Below are 20,776 nucleotides of genomic sequence, written 5' to 3' on the forward strand. Positions count from 1 at the left end.
CCTCGGCCTCCCAGCGTGGGTAATAAGCACCGGAGGAGGGCCAGGGAGCTGAAGGGTCACTTACATGGATGGTGAAATGACCAAGAATTGGACAGGACTTATCGCGGGGGGGCGCGGTGAGTGGGCACCAGCAGCGAAGTGAGTCCTCGAGGAAAGCGAAGGGTGACCCTGTTGTCACTGGGCTGCGAGGGCTAGCAGGCGTGTGGTCTGGATGCACCAGCTCCAAAGCTTTGTACTCGAGAAGCGCCGTCCACACGCAGCAGGCAGTCTGGTCGTGCTTTCATGTGAGCTGCAGGTCGTGCGCCCAGTAGTCAGAGAGCTGTGCTTCTGCGCACACAGCAAAGCTGTAGAAAATGTGGGAAGTACATGTTCCATTTTTCTAGCAGGCTGCTGGTGTTTCAAGTGATATATTTCATTTTTTTGTTCTTGGTGTGCCTTTTGAGAAAAGGGAAACAGTTTATTTTCCAGATTTGTGTCTTCAATTTCTACTCATTAATAGGGCTGGAAAGAAAACTGTTTGGCTGGGACGTCATAGCAGATCATTTTCTGGGGGCTTCCCTGGTGGCTCAGCGGTTGAGAATCTGCCTGCTAATGCAGGGGACACGGGTTCGAGCCCTGGTCTGGGAGGATCCCACCTGCTGCGGAGCAACTAGGCCCGTGAGCCACAACTACTGAGCCTGTGCGTCTGGAGCCTGTGCTCCGCAACAAGAGAGGCCGCGACAGTGAGAGGCCCATGCACCGCAATGAAGAGTAGCCCCCGCTTGCCACTAGAGAAAGCCCTCGCACAAAAACGAAAACCCAACACAGCCAAAAATTAATTAATTACTAAACTCCTACCCCCAGCATCTTAAAAAAAAAAAAAATCATTTTCTGTCGCATCACGCTACTTTCAGACATGCCTCTTCCACGCACAAGACTAGCCGCGGAAGCAGGTGTGCTCACTCTGTCTCGTACACGTGCAGCGGGTGTGTCCCTCAGATCATCCCGCCGCCTTTCTGAGACTCGGGTACAGGCTCATCCCTCCTCGCCGCGCCCGGCTCTGTCTGTGCGCTCGTGGGCCTGTGGGCCCGTGGTCAGCTGGCGGGACTCAGGAAGTCGCGGATGGATCACGTGGCTAGGATTTGATAATTAGTCTGAATGCTAATTAGAATTTTACTGCAGAGAAGTAGTTCTTGTCGCTCTTCACGACACAAGACTAAGCACATTCCTCTGCTCAAGGTCAGCCCCGTGTCTGGCACCGCAGTGCAGACGCCCGTGAGGCCCCAGAACAAGGACGGTGCCGGATGTGGAGAGCCCGAGCGTTCGTGCATTTCGCTGTTTGGCCATTGATGTGGACAGGCCGCGCCGCTTTCCCTTTTCCCCTTTAGCTTTCTAACAGATACAGACGTCCTCTGGGAAAGCACCGTCGCGGGATTAGCGCTGGGTGCGGGCAGCCTCGGCCCGTCCTGTACGCTCACCGCACACTTTCCCTAACACTCCTTTCTTCCTGAGCTGAACTGTTTATGTACTTTCAGTAACTTCTGACGGTGGCTGAAACACAACGGTTTCCCGTTTTCTTTTTCCAGCACGTGACCCGGTCCCAGGAGGAGCTCCGGGAGGATGTCGCGTACCACCTGGAGCGGCAGAGGGTGGAGGCGGCGATGGAGCGCAGGTCTGACGGCGGCGACGCGTGGCTCAACCAGGGCTCCTCGCTGGGCTCCAGCACCTCCAGCCAGGAGCACCTGGGCCCCCCTTCCAAGGCGGGCACCCCCGCGTCCACGCTCACCAAGAGCGGCCCTGGGCGCTGGAAGACCCCAGCCGCCTCCCCGCCGGTGCGGACCGACCCGCCCCCCGGGCACTACGGCGATGGGGACGGAGTCCCCGCGGACTCGCCCCTCCCGCCGCCTCCCACCGGCGGCCAGGCGGCTGCAGAGCGGAAGAAGCGGGAGGAGCAGCAGCGCTGGTACGAGAAGGAAAAGGCGCGCCTGGAGGAGGAGCGCGAGCGCCGGCGGCGGGAGCAAGAGCGCAGGCTGGGCCAGCTTCGGGCGCAGGCGCCGCCCCCCGGGCCCCCGCCCCCCGGGCCGCCCTCGCCCGCCGCCCCGCCCGCCCCTGCCCGCGCCCCGGACACCGTCATCCGGGAGCTGCAGCCCCAGCAGCAGCCGCGCACCATTGAGCGCCGGGACTTGCAGTACATCACGGTCAGCAGGGAGGAGCTGGCCTCGGGGGACAGCCTGTCCCCCGACCCCTGGAAGCGGGACGCGCGGGAGAAGCTGGAGAAGCAGCAGCAGCTGCACATCGTGGACCTGCTGAGCCGCGAGATCCAGGAGCTGCAGGGCAAGGCCGAGCGCTCGGCCGAGGAGAGCGACCGCCTGCGCAAGCTCATGCTGGAGTGGCAGTTCCAGAAGCGGCTGCAGGAGTCCAAGCAGAAGGACGAGGACGACGAGGAGGAGGAGGACGACGACGTGGACACCGTGCTGCTCATGCAGCGCCTGGAGGCCGAGCGCAGAGCGCGGGTAACGGGGCCGGGCGGGCGGGTGGGCGGGCACGCGGCACGGGCTCCCAGCCTCCGCGGGGCGTGGGTGTGGCCGGAGCTGCTGTCCTGCGGCGCCGGGGCGAGATGCTCTGGGCACGAGTGCTGGAGAGGCGCTGGTTCTACGCGGTCCGACGGCGCTTGACAGCTGTGGGGCGCCCACTGGCTGCGGCCGGCTGGCTGGCACGTGGGTGAAGAAGACGCGTTAATAACCGGTGATCACCGTGATCAGGGGTTGGCAACGTGTCTTTCAAAGGCTGCAGAGTAAACGTCTCTCAGGCTCTGTGGGCCGGACAGGCTGTTAACTGCCCCGCTCTGCCGCCGTCGCCGGCACACGGAGGCAGGCGTGCAGTGCCCTGAAGCTTCATGCCGGGACGGGCTGCGCCTGGTCTCCATGGTCCGTGCTCCCCAGGGGTAGCAGAGGGGCGGTTCACAGCTCAGGGTCAGGGCCGGCGTCACGGCCCAGATAGAGAGAGACTCTCGAGTGTTATTAAAGTGCTAAGCAATTATATTTCAGTGGTAGCTTAAAGGGAGTGAGAACTTAGAATTTTATTCATGGTTCTCCATGTTATAAAAATAACTTCTATTCCTTTTGTGTCAAGTCAAAGAAGAAAACTTAAATTTATATTCGTTTAATGCAGTCGCTTGTTAAAGTGCCGCATCTGAGATTCTCTGTTACCCTGTGTATCGGGACAGTTGTTGACAGAGAAGCATTTACTGGTATTAACTTGCAGTGAGTGCTAGGGACTATTTTACGTTAATGCACTTCAGTGATTTTTTTTTTTCCAGATATAATGCAGTATTCTGAGAAAAAACAGCAAAGGGCATGTCCTTTCTGTCTTTTGGATTTTGTTTCTAATTCCACCTCTGATGTCATCTGTACTGGAGACCTAAACCAAGGGTCTCCTGTCCCGTCAGACCCTTGAATCTTTCCAGCTCAGGATGAAATTCAATCCTAGACCCTCGGCAGTGAGTGCCTTGAGCCGGCACTGTGATGCCTTTTCACTTTGCTCTGAATTATTTTCCTGGAATGTCACCGCACACACTTCTTGTTAGCTCTGTGTTCTCAAGCAGACGTATATGTAACTTGGTCCAAAATTCAGCTGGAATTCCTCTGAGGAAACTTAAATTTCTTAAGTGAAGGTCTAAATGGTAAACAGTACATTGTTTTATTAGTAGTTTCCAAGTCATCAGTAGTAAACGTCCTCAAAAACAACTGTATTTACCATCAATACTGTTTTGTTTGAAAGAGCAGCTGTTTGATGAAGGACTGATTATTTTCCGCATAAGGATCCTTTGAACTATTTCCACTTTCTGGTCAGCACTCTGGCCCGTCTGTAGGTGGTTAGCTGTGTGCCTGTCACGGCCGCCACCCCTGCTCCACCCGGGTCCTAGTGGACGCGCTGCAGGTGGGCTCCCCGAGAGGCTGCTGTGGCCGTGGCCCTGGGGCTCTGTCCCCACAATGCGAGGCAAGAAGGCTTACCTCTGACGCAGCCTTAGCTCTGAATCTAAAGCTGATGTTTATGGTAAATAAGTGGACGTCATTAATATTTACTGTTGAGGGAGAAGTTAGAAACCACGTTGCAGTATTTCTATAATTATGCTTTCCTCTGAAGGCTAAAATTTTATTGAATGTCTCTCAGTTTTTCCAAGTGATTAAAAAACACTGAATATTTCAAAGCCTTTTAGTATGAATTACGATAGTTTAAAGTATCTGTGTTTTATCATTACTTATTTTAAGATTAATATGTTAGTCTCCAAATAAGAGAGCTAAGGGAAATTTTACTCATTTTAGTTGCTGTGTGTCTTAATAATAAAGCTCAAGGATTTAATACCATGCGGGCATTTTTCTATTTCTGAATACTGGAAATTGGTCTGTAGTTTCCGTACTTTTCTCACTGGGTTGTCCTTCAAACACAGATGGAGCATGGGAACCACAGATACGCTGGTGGCGGATACAGATCTAAACTGAACCTTTTTTTCACACTTCATCTTTCTTTTTTTTTTCCTTCTCTGTTACCTGCAGCAGACTGCTATGCCAGCAATCTCTGTTCTAGATTTGGTATGTTCTTGTTTCTTTCCCTTGGGTACTTTTTTCCTGTCTTGATTTCCTTTTTTTCCTTTTAGTGGTGGTGGTTTTATGTTTTCAGTAGATCTGGTTCTCAGGGGTGTCCTAGATCAGGATCTGTAGTTCCCTGACTCTAGAAGCATGCTTTTGAATGTGTTTAGATTTAGTTATTCTTTGCTTTTTCTCTGTTACTTTTTAACTGTTACTTACTGTTTGTTTATGGTTTTGACCTTTACTCAGTTTTAGTCATAAAATTCGTACTCTGTATTCTTACGTACTCATAAATACATAGGCAAATGAGAAATTTTGCAGTGAGTAATCTGTTTTTTTCTTGTTACATTAGAAATACGTTTTAAGTATTCATTATTAGAAGCTCAGTTCAACTGGTATTGACATTGTTTGCCACTTAAGATGTAACCGTCTAGGGTGTAACTGTCTATTGGCAGAGAAAGAGGAATTTCCAGTAAACGTTTAGTCTGTGTTTTCTTCAATAACACCACATGATTTTAGTTTAGTTTATCGGCTATACCAGTTCATTGCCAAAAAATACTTGGGGCCGCATTCTGCTGTAACTGTGATGCGTTTATGTCCATATTGGGGAAACTGAGTTGCTCGTTGAGCACCCTCGTGCTTGAGGGCGGTACCTCTCGCGGCTGCCAGACACTGATGCTCTGGTGTGTCGATACTGACTCTAAGTCCACATTTGTTAGTCAGCTTTTAAATGATACAAGGCCAGTATCTGACAGTACTTTTTAAAAAAGTCTCTGAATCCAGGTTTGACGCTAATGGCCTTTTCACCAGGTAACAGCCCTCCTTTTTTCGTTTTGTTTCGTCCTTTTTTTCAATGTAAGTAGCGTGATGGCAGCGTCACTGCAAAGGGAAACCTCTCTTGAAAACATCTCTCCTCGATGACTGAGAGACATGTTTTCTGGGCTTTGTGTTTTTCTCCGTATGAGACAGAGACGAGAAGTATCTGCTTCTTTCCCTGCCTCTCTGTGTGTTAAGGTGTCCGTATGGAAGGGGGTGGGAGACACCAGTCAGTCCCACTCGTCTCTTCAGGTACCAGGTCCTTGTCACACACGTGCAGGCCAGGCAGCCTGGGGCCTCAGCTTTGAGATGCGCCGACTGAGGCCCCAAGAGAATCCTGAGTGGGGCGGGGGGGGGAGCGTGGTGGTGACAGGTGAGTGACAATACCCAGGGGTAAAGGGTGCACTAAGATTTTTATTTCAAAGGCGTAGTTCGGGGTTTTCTTCCTTTAAAAGACAATTATTTCGAGGGCTGATGTTGGCGGTAAGCACCGTGTTTCCGAGCATTTCTTAGCTGATTCCCCAGCAGAGGTTGAGCTCTTGCCTTGTCCCGGGGGCTGTTAGGCACTGGCCCCCCGGGGGCGATGGGGACCGGGTACAGGCGTGTGCCCGCTTGTGCAGGGCCCCGCCGTGCGGTCTGTAAGGCCTTTCCTTAGGCTTTGTCCCGGGATAGTTGTGGTGACGCGTGGGAGAAATGGGAGCTTCGGAGAGCTGGAGAGGAGGTGAGGCTGCCCTGGCGGCTCTGGTCCCCGGGTCCCTGAGTGCCCGTCGCCCCACGTGGGCCCAGGGCCGCCCTCCCCTGCGCTCACCTACCTCCTCCCGGACCCGAGCCTCCCGTGCACTTGCATACGGGACGGGACGGCGAACTGCCGTCCGCTGCACCTGCAGCTTCCCCGGCGCGCCCGACTCTCCCAGTCGCCCAGTCTGGGGAGCCTGCGGTTGCCGTGGCGCCTCTCCCCTCCCTGCAGAGGGATTCCCAGCTTCCTGGGAAGCTGACCACCTGCACAGTGGCTCGCTCGCCCGGGCCCGTGCTCCCTTTGCAGACTCTCCTGCACACGGCTGCCGCCGCCCGGCAGGTCGCAGAAGCCCCGCGACCCTGCAGCGGCCCCCTGCCCCTCCAGAAGCGCCCCGGGTCTCCCGGCCCGCAGGACACCTCCCGGGCCCACCCGGCGCTGCGGCCGCGCCTGCTGGCCCTGCTGACCTCTGAGGGGCAGCCGGTCCTGCCCCCTGCAGACAGGAGGGGAGCTCAGCCTTCACTGCTCTAGGCGGCTGGGTGACCGCTTCTGTGGCCCTCCCGTCCGTGACAACTGCAACGTGCGCAGACGAGAAGGGCAGGCCTAGTACCCAGTGTCGCGTAGACTGAGCGTAGAGATCCTGACCAGGATATTCTGGGTTCATATTTAGTATTCTTTGTGCTTCACGAAAACGTCTGCTGTTCATCAAACGGTTACTGCGAACCATCTTTCAAGGAGACGCTTCCGAGACCAGCAGTCTCTCAGCTGGCCCGTCGCAGCTTCATCTCCTGCCAGTTGAGTGGTTCATCTTCCGTCTCAGATGACCCGACAGCTCACGGGAAGAATCCCTCCCCCTTGGGTAGAGCAGGGAGGGGGTGTTTTCAGAGACGCTGTGGGCTGCCTTCTTGTTTGGCCTTTATGTAGAAATTGGCCGTAGCCCTCCGGAGCATCTCCGGTATGGAAGCAGTTGAATTAGACGCTTTGTAGAAACCTCAAGCAAGAATCAGTAGGAACCTTAACGGAGAGTTGTACCTGCGGAGGGGCCTGTCTCAGAAGGCAGCAGAGTGTTCTCTGCCTGTTCAGGTGGGAGACCCTGCCCAGGATGTTGAGGCTGGAGGGTAGACACAGCCCACCTTCGGGAAGCGTCAGTTTTATTCAAGGAGGAGAAATAAGTTCATACTCAAACCAGCATGTGTGCGTTTGGGAGTAGAACACCAAGTTCCTGTGGTTGTGTCAGGGGGAGAACAGCTGCCCTAGGCGAACGTCAGATGTCTGCTCTGGGCTGCTGTGAGCCACGCTTCTTACCTGTCTCTGCTGCTGGAGTAGGCCTGCACCTGTAGGTCTCCCCTTAGAACTCTGGACAGAATCATGTTCCTTCAGTTACAAAGAAGGGGACGGCTGCACCCGGGGCAGGGAGCCCCACTGACGGAGGGCCGAGAGCTGGTGTCGTCCAGTGGCAGCCCTTCCCATTTGCTGATGGGGAGGGCCCTCCCTCCAGAGGGAAATTCCGCCCGCCCCCCCCCCCCGCCCCCCCCCCCCCCCCCCCCCCCCCGCCGCCCCGAGAAGAGACGCGGCAGGAAGCTGCGTGTGCTAGGACAGGATGCCAGAGTCCTGTCCTAATAAGTGGCCTATCGGGACCTCTTTATCTGGGGGCCTTAAAGTTGTTTTAGGGTGAGTATTTTTAATGGGTGGGAGCATAAGCAGAAAAGGCCTGCAGAGAGAAAGGGTGATGTGCTTAACAGACTTACAGTTGCTTTTCAGAGAAAATGTCAAAAAGTAAAGGATGTTTTGGCCCCGTTTTGTATTCAGATATTTCAACATGAAATTAAAGATATAAGTTACCGTATTTTTGTGGAACAAAAGTATAAAGTATAGGGCTTCCCTGGTGGCGCAGTGGTTGGGAGTCTGCCTGCTGACGCAGGGGACACGGGTTCGTGCCCCGGTCCGGGAAGATTCCCCAAAAAAAGTATAAAGTCTAAATACACAGATCTCAACGTACTATTTTTTTAACTATTTTTTTCGGACTGCCTCAGTATCGCAAGGCCTCGGGTCAGGCTTGCGTGCTGCTTTCAGAATCCCAGCCTAGTTCTTGGCTGGAGTAGCTTCAGTCTGGGCTGTCTTGACTCACTCTGTAAGAATGATTACTGTGTCTGTTCAAGTCTAGTTTCCCCAAGTAGAACTTCCTACGAGACTGTTTCGACAGCATGCGACTTTCCGTTCCTTTAATGTGAAACAGCGAGGTTGTCTGCATTTCATGTAACCTCACAGTGTTCAGGCCCCGTCAGGCACTGGCTCTCAGAACCATTAACTTCCCAACGTAAGTTGAAGTGCTCTTTAACTGTTGTGAGACGTAACCGTACACCTCGGTGCACCACCCGGCTCTGTTATGTGGGGAAAAGTAAGAGGTTCTCTTTTCTCTCTCTTTTTTTTTTTTTTTTGAGTAAAGCAGCATATTTTTGAAAAGCAAAAACAGCCTGTGTTTTGAAAATGAAAATACCTGAAACAGCTTATCAAAGAGTGGAAAGAAACTGCCTTAGTTCTAACAACACTGGTTCATTTGCTACCTTTATAGAAACCAGTGAAACAGCACGAGGGAAAGGCTCCTCGTTTACCACCGTCAGGATTTTAAGAGAAAATGCCTGTTGATAGATTTATAAGATAGAGTTCTGTACCTTTAATTATGAGAATTGAAATTGCTCTGATTTCTTAAAATTATCCTGTTTAACTTAAAAGAGCTGATTCAGTGTGTACTGATTTTCTTGCTCAGAACTTGTTTTTCATTAGGTCTAAAAAGTACTGAGAGAACATAATGAAATTAGTTTTTGCTTTATTGGGTAACAGAAACACTTCTGATGCATTCATGCAATTTTACATTCTTCCACAAATTACTTTTCTGTAGATGTCTAATGTGATCAATTGCTTTTTTATTTTGTTATTTTTATTTGGGTGCTGTGTCCCATAATTTGTGCTGATGACTCTAAGATTCCTGGTAAGTCCTTTCCTCTGCGTTTCCACGCAGCAGGGCACTTCTGACTGTTTCCGTGCTGCTTAATCATTAGCATCTACCGCTACAAGACCTCCAAAACCTAATAATTACCCTAGCATCCTCTAGGCTTATACCTAGAGTATACTAAAGAGGTAGTTGAGAAGGGAGTTTTAATTTCTTTCTGAGATGTTTTATGTTTGTTCACTGACACGAAAAAGCGTGATTACACAAGTTAGTTACTTTCCCACCAGATACAGTTTTTGTTCCACAGAAGCCAAGCAAGAGTCAAGTTGTTCGGTTTTTGTTTTTGTTTAGGAAAAAAATACACTCCAACAGTTCAGATCCAGAAGTTAACGTTTTCTGGGTTTGCTATGAATAACCTATAGGGTAACTAGTGATTATATAGATGCAGAAGTACACCTTGAGTGGTTTTATGTCGGGTTCCTGCAGTGGTTAGAGGTTGAACTCGATGGCCTCAGTGCTACTTTAATGTAAAATTTTGAGTCACCTCTTGTGCCACGCCCAGGTCTGGAACAGAGAAGAAGTAAATGGTGAATGCGAGCTTTTCCAAGTCGCCGTTACCTTAGGCTGTAACTACAAAAGTAGCCTACGGACATGGCGAAAAGAGACTCTTACTCTGTTCTCCGCTAGTCAAATGCGCTTTTAATTCACGGCTCCCTGAGGCGTTTTCGACCTGTAGTGTGCAGAGGAGTGTGAGCAGGAGGGTACAGGAGCTGAAAGCCGAGCTTCTCAGGTGTTTGAAGGTGTCCTTAAGTATCTGAATGGTATGAAGGACAGATACTGAATTTGTTTTGTATTGTGTCAGAAAGGCAGAACCTGAAGGACGAAAGACAGACAGCGATGAGGGGATGAATTTTAGAACAGTAGGAAGGCTTTTGGACTAGTAGTTACCACTGTCCTGGGAGGCAGGCTGTAGGCCCCAGACACTGAAGGTGCTCGAACAGGATGGACAGTTACTTGACAGACATGTAGCGGGACAGAGTTCCAGTAAGGTTCCTCCCACATTTCAGCTTCACATTCTGTGAATCAGACTTTGGGGGATCCCTGAACTGGGCAGGAATTCTTGGCGTCTGGGGTGGGACCCAGAGGGAACGGACGGCAAAGGGCCAGGACAGGCACGGGCGGGAGGAGAGCTAGAAGCCGTGTCCCTGAGACGAGGCGGCCGCTGGCCCCCTGGAGCTTCTGCTGCCCCGTGGGCCTCACCCCACCCCCATCCAGAGGCTAGGTCACCTGCCACGGGCCGCGAGAGTGCGGAGTCTTTCTTGACCTTCACGGTGGAAACTGAACCGGGGCGAAGGAAGGGGGTGGGCCAGTGTGTCTCACGGCTCCGTACGTTGGAGCCTTCTCTGCCCCCACGTGAGCTGCTTAAGCTGAGTATGTCCTAGTGAAAGAACTGTGCTGTTTCACGTGTGAGCGTCCAGGGTAAATGCCTCCTCCTCTGAGCCACAGTCGATGGAAGCGTAGCTCTGGAGCGGTGGGGACGGAGTCGTTAGGTGGCGGGCTCTGGTGTCCGCCGTGACCTCCGCCTGGTGTCTGTTCTCAGCCGTGCGTGTGCTTGTGTCGTGTGCGCGTCCTGTGTCTGGCGCTGGGACGCTCCGGGCGCGCACTGAACGGGACCTGTCCTCAGTTGCAGGACGAGGAGCGGCGGCGGCAGCAGCAGCTGGAGGAGATACGGACCCGGGAGGCTGAGCAGCGGGCCCGGCAGGAGGAGCAGCGGGCCAGGCGCGAGGCCGAAGAAAAGGTCCTGGTGCTCTGAGGGCGAGGGGTGCGCGGCTGAGGGGCCCGGGACGCGCAAGGGGGCCGCCGTTGAAACTGGAGCCCGGTCGGCCAGCCGGGCCCCGGCCCTGTCCTCTGAGCTGTCATCCCCTTTTCCCCGGGCTGTCCCCCTCCCCCTTCTCCTCCTGCTTGTCCCCCTTCCCCCTTCTCCTCCGGGCTGTCCCCCTCCCCCTTCGCCTCCTGGCTGTCCCCCCTCCCCCTTCGCCTCCTGGCTGTCCCCCCTCCCCCTTCTCTTGGCTGTCCCCCCTCCCCCTTTTCCTCCGGGCTGTCCCCCCTCCCCCTTCTCCTCCTGGCTCTCCCCCCACCCCCTCTCTTCCGAGTCTTGTCGCTCAAGCTTGTGGACTGTGGGGCCTCTGTGTGCTCGGGGCTCTGGTCTTTGCTGGACGGGGTCCAGTTCGTCACTGTGAAGGTGACAAGTGTCCAGTTGTTCACAGGGAGGTCGGGCCGTGGGAAGGACAGGAAACTAGGAAGTCACTCTGTTAACCTTAAGGGTTTCAAATCTGTTATTTCATGACTTAATTCTGGTCAGTGGTGAAGAGAGCGAATGGCTTATAGAAAACACGATACAAGGACATTTAATTTAGTGTGTAATCTGGTAGATATCCCGAGTTATTGCTTTGTTTCCGTATGTGGGTTTCTGAGATTCAGGTAATCCTTTCAATTGCCTTTAACATGACAGCACACGAGCTCCCCTGAGAAATGGGCGCTTGGTGATGCTGCCCTCCAGGCCCTGCCGTCTGTGGGCGCGTCGCCGCGGCTCTGGGCTCGCTTCTGGGTCTCTCCAGGGCTGGCCGGTCCCTGGACAAGGTGTGGGAGAAGCTGGCCTTCCGTTACTTCCCTTCTGTGAAGGCGGGAGCTCTGAGGTCATGGCTCCTGGTGGGGAAAGTCCAGCGAGCACCCTCACGGCGCACCCTGCAGGAGGAAGCTTGGGGGGCTCTGGTAGTGATGGGGTCTGTGGGGACGCGACAGGCAGAGAGTAAGACAGTGGAAATGACGGATGACTTGGTTAAGTGCGAGCCAGGTAGATGACGTGGGCACACCTGCACTGAAATGAGCCATGTCTACGGTCTGTTGGCCTTTGCCGTTCCGGTCATCGTGCTGTCAACTGTGCCTGAAGAGCTTGTGCGCTGTTCCCAGAGTCTGGGGTTTCATGGTGAGGCTCCCCTCGAGCTTGTCAAAGTCAGTAATGCATCTAAGGAAATGGGGTTTCCACAGTTTGAGCTACTAGACCCGGGTTTTACAGTGTCTGTCGTGCTGCTGTCCCGGGGCTGCTCGCAGGGTGTGTTTTCCTGGCCGGGCCCCTCAGCTGTCTGTCCCACCTCTGCCTGAGCCCTCGGCCACCTGGGAGTAGTGCCCGCGGGGAGGCGGCCAGGCCGTGTTCTCCACGTTGGGAAATTCCTGGGTTATTTGACTTTTTTCCAGTGTGTGTTCTCACAACTCGCGATTACGTCAGGTGCACCTGTGTGTGGGTAACTGCTTCTATAATTGAGCACTCAGCGTAAAAGGAAGCCGAATAACCTATTTTTTGTAGAGAATGTGCAAAATTGATGGGTTTCTCTGTCCTAGGAAAACGTGCCGTTCACTTTTGGGTAGAATGAAGTCTTCTCGGTTCATGTGCCTGTACACCTGCTCTTAGTGTAACTGAAAGAACATGTGGTGGTTTCCCTAAAATGTGACCAAGTGAGCTTTGTTCACATAATACTAAGATTCCTCACAACTCCACTTAAGCTCTGCGGAGGTCATTCCAGATTTAATTCCCCACTCTAAGAGAACGCTCATTTTGTGTAGAAAATAAGGTAAAAATGTTTTTCCTTCAGGGTGTCTCAACATAGTGTAAGAAGATGAAGTGAGAAATGGGGCCCAGGGCCAGGATTGAGGCTGGCATCTGTCCTTAGCGTTTTCTCCCTCAGAAGGTGAAGCTTTGCCCACTGTGTACTCGTGTGTGTGTGTGTGTGTGTGTGTGTGTGTGTGTGTGTGTGTGTGTGTGTGTGTGTGTGTGTGTGTGTGTGTGTGTGTGGTGTGGAGGGAGTAGGGAGAAGACACAGTGTGCAAAGTGAAATGGGGACTAAAAACTTTAATCCTAATGCCAGCAAGGCCCCTAAAATTGGTCCCCTTCCGTTGAATGAATTTAAAGTCCACTGTACTTCCGTTCTGTGCACATTGTACATTGAACATTCCTCAAGTTAAGGCAGATTACTGTTTGATCTTTCAGCTCTTTTCTTCTTCACTTGTTTCTTGTGTTCTGAAACTTTTGTCAATCTTTAACAAAACCGTGCTGTTACGTTTTTCAATGTTAAGTTAACGCTGTCAACTGCAGTTTGTGCAGATATATGTCAGAAAAAAATGTACAGTCCGTGTCAAAATATATTTGAATATCTTGCTTCCTGGCTCTCTCAGTTTTCTGTCTGGCAGGGAGTTTATTAAGATTTGAAATACCAATTAAAAACCGTGGAAAGCGTATTGGTTGTGACCTTGGAAAGATGAGTCATGTTTTTTTACAGTTCGGGGTTTCCTAGTCGCTTCCCTCTGAATACCTAGAAGTCAGCCAGGTGACGTAATCACGTCCTTCTTGTGAAGGAAGGACCGCTCTTCTGAGCTTACTGGGGTTCGGTGGAAAAGCACACAGGGCTGCACTTCGGGGAGTGCCAGCTCTAGAAAGGCAGGTGCAGCCTAGCTTTGGGGTGCCTGTGTCTTTAAAGTCAGGAGTGACAGGTAAGTTACTGTCCCACCGGCAACAGAAGGAGAGAGAGAGAAGCGGCTGGGGATGGGACAGCCACGTGGTACCTGGGGCTGGGGCCCTGACAGCTCCTTCATTCCTCCCTCCCCCGTCCCCACGCGGTCTGGCGTCGGAGACCGAGTCCCAAGGGAAGACGGTGTCCGGGTCCATCCGCCGTGGTGCTGGGGGACCCAGGGCAGACCCGTCCCTTCCTGCCCGCTGACCTCGCGCTTCTGTCCACTGCCACAGAGGCGACAGGAGGAGGGGTATTACAGCCGCCTGGAGGCCGAGCGCCGCCGACAGCACGACGAGGCCGAGCGCCAGCTGCTGGAGCCCGAGGAGCTGGGCCTGGGCCGCCCTCCGCTCCCGCGGGGCTACGAGCCCTCGGCCCCCGCGCCCCCGCCGCCGCCCCAGCGCACCGCCTCCTACCTGCAGGCGCAGGTGCTCTCCCCCGACTCCCTGTACACCGCCAAGCTCGTGGCTTACACCGAGGAGGACGACGACGAGGACGGCGGCCCGGCAGGTCAGGATGCGCCTCCCGCGCCAGGCCCTCCCCCCGCCGCGGCGCCGGCCTGCGGTGGCGTCTTCCTCTCCATCCCACCCCCCGCCCCTGCCACCAAGCCGAGCTTCTGCCGTCTGTCCGGCAGCCCCTCCGCTCCGCCCGCCGTGGAGCGGGGCTCTCCCTGCTCCACCGCAGCCGGAAGGCCGGCGTTCCTGCTCTGGGGCAGGCCCTCTCAGGGCGCCAGCAGTGATCTCCGCACTGGAAACCGTCCCGTTTCCGCAGTCAGCCGGCAGCGGCAGCCCTCCTCCGTCCCCCTAATCGCTTGAAGCGCTGTTGGTCCCGGCCTGCGTCCCCTACCTCAATAAGTGGGTGCGCGCTCGAGCATCTCGGTGTCCACAGTTAAATTTCTTCCTGTCGCTAGTGCCGTCGGCCCCTGTGTACTTCCAGCTGTTTAGCACACGCAGAACTTCGTGTTGCCGGCTGAGCCGCCCTGTCGGGGTGGGTGTGAAGCGACCCCTGCCCGAGCCGGCCCCGTCCCTCCCCGTCCCTCCCACGCTCATACGTCCCGGCCCTGCTGGCCAGGCCCAGGCGGCGTGCGGCTGCCTCTGGCCGTGACCCTCCGTGGACCGCAGAGCACACCCACGGGTGCTGCAGGCCCGTGTTCCTAATCAGCTTTGGAGACAGCGCTGAAAGCTAGATTGAAAGCACAGCTGTGCGTTATCAAGATGCAGGCTTCAGCCTGGTCTGGCCACTTTAAACATTGGGAGGCTGGCGGTGAACGTGCTCTAACTGAGTCTTCTCGGTGAACGTGCTCTAACTGAGTCTTCTCGGTTCTGCAGAGTCCGTGCATCGGGCTCCCGGCAGTTCTAAAAGAACTGAATAGTCAAACTGAAGTAACCGTGACTCGTAGGTAAACGAGTTTTACTAGAATCTTTCTTGCCATCTGAGTCAGAGCTCTGATTGACTTGGAAGGTTTAGTAGATAATCCTTAGGTCGAGTCACTTAGAAGCCAGCGTTAAATCTTTTTGTAAAATTTCTGTTGCAAATATCTAGAATGTGGTACCTTGAAAGACCTGTGTGATAATAGCAATTTTTGAAGCAAGATGCCATCAGATTACAGGCTGAACCTTAGCTGTTTTGTGAGTGTCGTGACACAGATAAATAGGTTTGGTGAGGGATATTGTAGTGCGGAGTCACTTCTAGCCATCTGGGCTTTCAGTCACATCACTAACCCTTCTACTTCACACTAAAAGTACCGCATGGGAGCAGGTTACACCCTGCGTCTGGTCGCTCCTGCTTCTTGAAGATTCCTCGTAAAGTGCAGAGCTGTCTGCGTTCTGCCCTCGTGTCCGCCAGCTCCCCCACTGTCTCACCCTGTTCAGCTCCCCCCTCTGCCATGAGCCTCTGTGGCCTGGACTCGGTTCTTCCCCTGATGCTGTGAGGAGTAGGGTTAGGGTACGGATTGGAATGGATGATGTCAAATTTTAGCATAGCAACGTGTTAAAAAATGTTCTTCACTAAAGCTCTTTGAAAATGATTTGAAGAATGTGTAGTGTTGGGCTTCTCTGGTGACACAGTGGTTGAGAGTCCGCCTGCCGATGCAGGGGACACGGGTTCGTGCCCCGGTCCGGGAGGATCCCACGTGCCGCGGAGCGGCTGGGCCCGTGAGCCATGGCCGCTGAGCATGCGCGTCCGGAGCCTGTGCTCCGCAGCGGGAGAGGCCACAACAGTGAGAGGCCCGCGTACCGCAAAAGAAAGAAAGAAAAAAAAAAGAATGTATAGTGTTACTTCATATATAGTCAGCCGAAACTGTTCGATATTCTGATTAAAAATTCTGAAATTTTTCAAGAACTGATTTTTACCAGTGGGAAGAAGCAAGTATTCTTAAAGCTCAAAAGATAAAACACAACGTTTTTAAGGCAAAATGAAGGAAAAATATAGAATTAAAATTGAAAGCTTTCCACTCTGCAAATAATTTATCTAAAGGCCCGGAACAGATTACTTTAAGTTAGAGATGTGTTTCTCTTTAATCTTTTGAGTCTTGGCGGAGGGTGACTTCCCGGGCCACGATCCGGCGGCCTGCGCTAACTCGTGAGGGAAGATGCGGTGCGTGCAGGGACCCGTCAGAAGTGACTGAGCTCCGTCTTGGACGTATCAGACATGGCTGCACGTCACACGCTCCTTTTATAAAGGGAAGAAAGAAACATAAGCATTCATTTTTGTGCAACCTGTCTGAAAAGGATAATTTTAGTGTTGAAATATTGTGATAGTTTTGTGGCCTGTTTAACCCAGTGCACGACACTGTCAGTGTTTGCTGAGTACTTTGAGCGTTTATTCCTTCACCCTAGGTTATAAGCAAAAGATTTTTCAAAGTGTGAAATTTTCTTGCTGATGTTAACCGTTAGCAGAAGTACCTTAGCGCCGATTTAATCGTACATCCTTAGCGGCACTATTACCTACATTCGGATGCGTCTGAAGCTTTTTACGTGCATCTTCCCTTTTGATCCTCAGCAGCCCTTTGCAGTAGACGAGCATGTGGTGCTGGTACCAGGCCGGCCCACGTCACTCGCCCACAGTTACCGGCCGGGCCGGGCAGGTGTCTTGACGGCCACCCCGTGCTGATCCAGGTCTCCTTTTTGTCTTGTCAGTGATTTTGTATACACAGCGTTAGTATCAAACGTTAGGGGGTTTTGGTACCTCATTTTTTCCAAAAGTTTTAAGAATTCTAGCCATTTATTTTGTGGGGGAACAATTCAGTAGCTGTCCTGAAAAGAGGAGCATTACTTCTTCATCTTCGGGTTACGTTTGCTGTTGGTGATTTTGTAAGAAAATTCTTCGTGTCAGGAGTGTCTGAAAAATGTTGCCGTCTCCCCACTTGAGTCAGTCTTCTGTGGATTTTTATCGTGAATTCATGATACTTACACATTTTACCTGATTTGAACTTTCCGGCTGTTAGCCCCTGAGGCTTATGCTGGTTTCCTCTCTAATAGTAAAAGGCAGCAGGCCAGGCACTTAGCGCCTTGTGAGGGTCCTGACTGGGTTGCTCAGGCCACCGAGGGATGTGAATGTCCAGTTGTTGGATCTTTTACTGATTTGAAGAGCCTTTGGCTGCTTTATTCAGGACTTAAAGACGTCATGAGCACTGCACCGTCATCATGAGTGAAGTTTGGGAACTAATGCAAGTACTTTAACTTTGACTTTTCCTTTTATGGGAAAGGACCAAACTCTTACGTGGGATCTGCTGGAACACTGATCGGGGCCCATGACGTTTATCGCGATCCGAGAGAGAAACTGTCTAAAAGGTATTTGCTAGAACTTGCTAGAACTGAACTTGTGCTGGACGAGTGTCTCGTCCTCAAGGACTTTTTTCTTGCACCACCGTTTATGAGGCTGGGCTGAAATGTCAGACTTCGTGGTCAGCTCAGGTGTTTCTCATTGTACAGAACTGTGTGGGCACAGAGGCTTTGTTTTATCTTGTGTTGCTAACATAGTTCTGCTTCAGACGGTGCGTAGGTACCAGGCTTTCTGGTCAGAACTTTAGAAGCAGCTGGACACATTGCTGTTCGCTTCCACCAAAGAAGGTCGCAGAGTCCAGGGCAAAAAGCCCAGGTGTCCTGATGGACCGCGAAAGGCCGCCCCCTCAGGCTTCAGCGAACGTCCTCAACTAGGTTTTAGTCAGAACGGCGGATGCCCAAACAGTTCTTAAGTCATTGACGTTGAACTAATCCAGAAAACCTTTAGCATCTTACTATAACTTTTTATGAAGTTAGTATGTTGATAGATGCCTCTCGGATACATGTAGGATTCATTAAAATGCTGGGTTTGAAAACGACCCTCTTTAGTTCACCTCAACTACTGAGCAGCATCTGCTTGCTGAAACTGAAGTTGCTGGCCTTTTGAGAGTTGGGTGTGACTGGAGAAAGTTAACATTTTAGTAAGGAGAACATTTTGCCCTTTTTCTGCACGGGTTTAAATACAGCCCACAGGCAGGAGTATGAGAAAATTTAACAAAGAATGAGTCTTTGTTCTAACTTTTACTTAATTGCGCATTATGTAAACTTAGCTACTCGTTGACGGGTTGTTTCTATTTTGAAGAGTAACCCTTTGCATTTCCTTCCAATGCAGCCGAGACGCGGATGTAGCTGGGGGTCCTGGAGCCCCTGAAAACCTGACGTTCAGAGAGCGCCAGCGCCTCTTCTCCCAAGGCCACGACGTCTCCAACAAAGTGAAAGCCTCTCGCAAATTAACGGAGCTGGAGAACGAGCTGAACACGAAGTGAGGACGGCCCTGTGTCCAGCCCAGGCCTCTCGCTGTGCTTCCGGGCTGCGCCTGCCCGGAGGATGGGGCGGGCCACCTTCCCAAGCCACTGGTGATTCCTGTTTCTAGAAGCGTTGGCATTTGGAAGCGTTCCAGCGCTAAGAAATTCCATTTTATTTTACCAAGAGAGTGTCATTTCTGCAATTTAGACCCTGGCTGCTTTCTTCATTATCTGACGCCCACGAAGATAACTTTCTCTCTTAGTTTCTCTTTTAGAGTCTGGGCCTGAAAGGGGGCAGAATGAAGGGCAGCAGAGGATAATGAGATGCTTCTTCTCCCCTGTCTTCCCCCAGGGAGCACGAAGAAATCCTGTTTCTGTTCTTTCTCTGAAACCTCATGTTTGCTTATCAGACAGAGAAGCTTGAACTCCCCAGGCTGTCGTTTGCACTGTGTAGCGGCACCTGCAGTCTCTTTTGCCGAGAGTCAGGTTTCCCCTTCCAGGAGGGACCACGCGGAGACGCGCTTGTGTGCTGAGGAGTCCCCGCTGGCGTCCTCCTGTCCCTGCAGCCAGGAAGCAGCCCAGACCCAAGCGTCCTCCAAGTAAGATGCCCCATTCTGCGCCCTACAGGGACAGCCCTCCGGCTCAGCTCTAGTATTTGATTAAAACAGGTTTCTCCAAGAAGAAAACTTTGAGGATTTAAGCTTAGGAAATTTTATTTTTATAAATATCAGATGATTATTATACCAGTAAGTCATCGGTGACTTTGAAGGTGGCGGTTACGTTAGAAAGTTAACTGTTTGAAATATTCCAAGGGAATCTATAAAAGAGGACATCTTTACGGAACAGTGTTGACATGAATAGGAACAAAAATATCTAAGAAGAGTGAGAGCTTAGTAGGTGACACTTGAGCACAACTCGGAAACTGAAAATTTGAGAAAGGACTGGATTTACATGGATCTGCTGCCAGGGAGAGGAGGGGGCTCGATCGCACTTGGCGTCTGTAACTTAAACACTGTAAGAGAAGTTCGTATGGCGGTTCAGGCTCTTCGTTTACATTCTGATAGAGTTATTTAATGTTCATGTATGGAATTATTAGTTACCACTGTCACTGCTGCAGCTGTGAATACGTGGCTGGTGTTGGGGAAACGGACCTCACTTTGTTTTACATTATGTGATGTTCAAGCAGTAACTTACTTTGTGACTAAGAGCAGATGTTCTATTTGACGAGCCCCGCTGCGGGTCTCGATGGTTCTTCTGCACCACGTTGTTCTCTTGCCAGGAGGTGTGTGAGGAGAATACGCGCACTTTCACGAGAGCTATACGGCAAGTCATGGAAACGCGAGTGTAAATAGTTTCTGTGTCTGTCAGGTTCTTCCCTGGAAGTGTGCTTTACCAGCTCCCTTGTTACGTAAGAGAGTAAAGTGGTTCTAAGTGTTTATGAAGGATTTGCATGCTTGCTCCTCCCAGACGTCTTGAGAGCACTGGCAGCCTTATGGGGACTAAATCCACGCCTTCTTTAAAGAAAAAGATGCAGGTGAACTATGATTCTGTTAATATATAGAAAAACAACAAATACACCTAAGTACATGCAAGTACATGTAAATATGTACACGCAGGGATATCGGTATGTGTGGTTGTAAACTCGTACACGTGGATTTGGCCGTCCTTGGACGATTAGGTCAAATGTGAATATGTGTAGAAGTGCGTGTCATAACTGTGCATTACTATGGAGAAGACATCAGAACTGCTGTAGTTTTCCATTTCTACTGTATTTCATTGGCAACCTATTTTTAATAAACTTTGTATGTATTTAAGTGTATTTGCTATGATTTTGACAGTGCTGAAAAGATTGCCTTTGTGCTATCAGTCCCCCTCCCGTCTCCCACTCCCGTCCACTCATCCGTCCACCGGGCATCAGTCCCGTCCCGTGTCAGTCGGGCGGACGTTCTCCATCCCGATCGCACAGACGGACGGATGGAGGGTCCAGGTCCCCTTGGCCGCGGCTCCAGTGCCCAGCCTGCGGGCGTCCAGGACTCGCCTTGCGCCTCGGCTGCTCTGTCCTGCTGGGCACCGAGGCTGCTGCTCGGTTACGCCGTCCCACCGTTGCCCGTGTGTGTGAACCGGATGCCTGTGCCACGTGCTTGAGGGCAAGGGCCCGCCCACCGGGGGCTCGTGGTCGCCTGCCTGTCCCATCCACCTTCACCATGGCCTCTGAGCGGGGCTGTCGGGTTTCAGGAAAGACTTTCCCAAAGGAAGGGGCATCTCGGTGGTAGAAACTCAGGAGACCTTCTCGTAGCACCGGCTGTTAACATGTTGGGACTGTAAGTGTTCACTTTTAGTGTATTTTAAGGCCCAAAAAGGTACTTGAAGTCGGGAGGACGAAAACTTAATTAAAAGAGA

General features: G+C 52.1%; 1 protein-coding gene across 12 annotated transcripts in view; it reads left to right on the top strand.

Annotated features, from left to right (window-relative positions):
- AFDN (afadin, adherens junction formation factor) overlaps positions 1-20,195 on the top strand; it is a 138,853-nt gene extending 118,658 nt beyond the window's left edge. For 8 of the 12 annotated variants that reach the window (XM_033836596.2, XM_033836589.2, XM_033836594.2 and 5 more), the window contains 5 exons: positions 1,566-2,492; positions 10,752-10,865; positions 13,866-14,139; positions 17,336-17,420; positions 18,244-20,195. In XM_033836596.2, the coding sequence (XP_033692487.1) occupies positions 1,566-2,492; positions 10,752-10,865; positions 13,866-14,139; positions 17,336-17,420; positions 18,244-18,397 (1,554 nt within the window). In that variant the 3' untranslated portion in view covers positions 18,398-20,195. The remainder of the gene's footprint in view (positions 1-1,565; positions 2,493-10,751; positions 10,866-13,865; positions 14,140-17,335; positions 17,421-18,243) is intronic. The other 4 variants (XM_033836593.2, XM_033836595.2, XM_033836600.2 and 1 more) reach the window with 2 other exon arrangements.
- The last annotated feature ends 581 nt before the right edge of the window (positions 20,196-20,776 follow it).

The sequence above is a fragment of the Tursiops truncatus genome, chromosome 12, assembly GCF_011762595.2.
Source record: "Tursiops truncatus isolate mTurTru1 chromosome 12, mTurTru1.mat.Y, whole genome shotgun sequence".
NCBI classification, from domain to species: Eukaryota; Metazoa; Chordata; class Mammalia; order Artiodactyla; family Delphinidae; genus Tursiops; species Tursiops truncatus.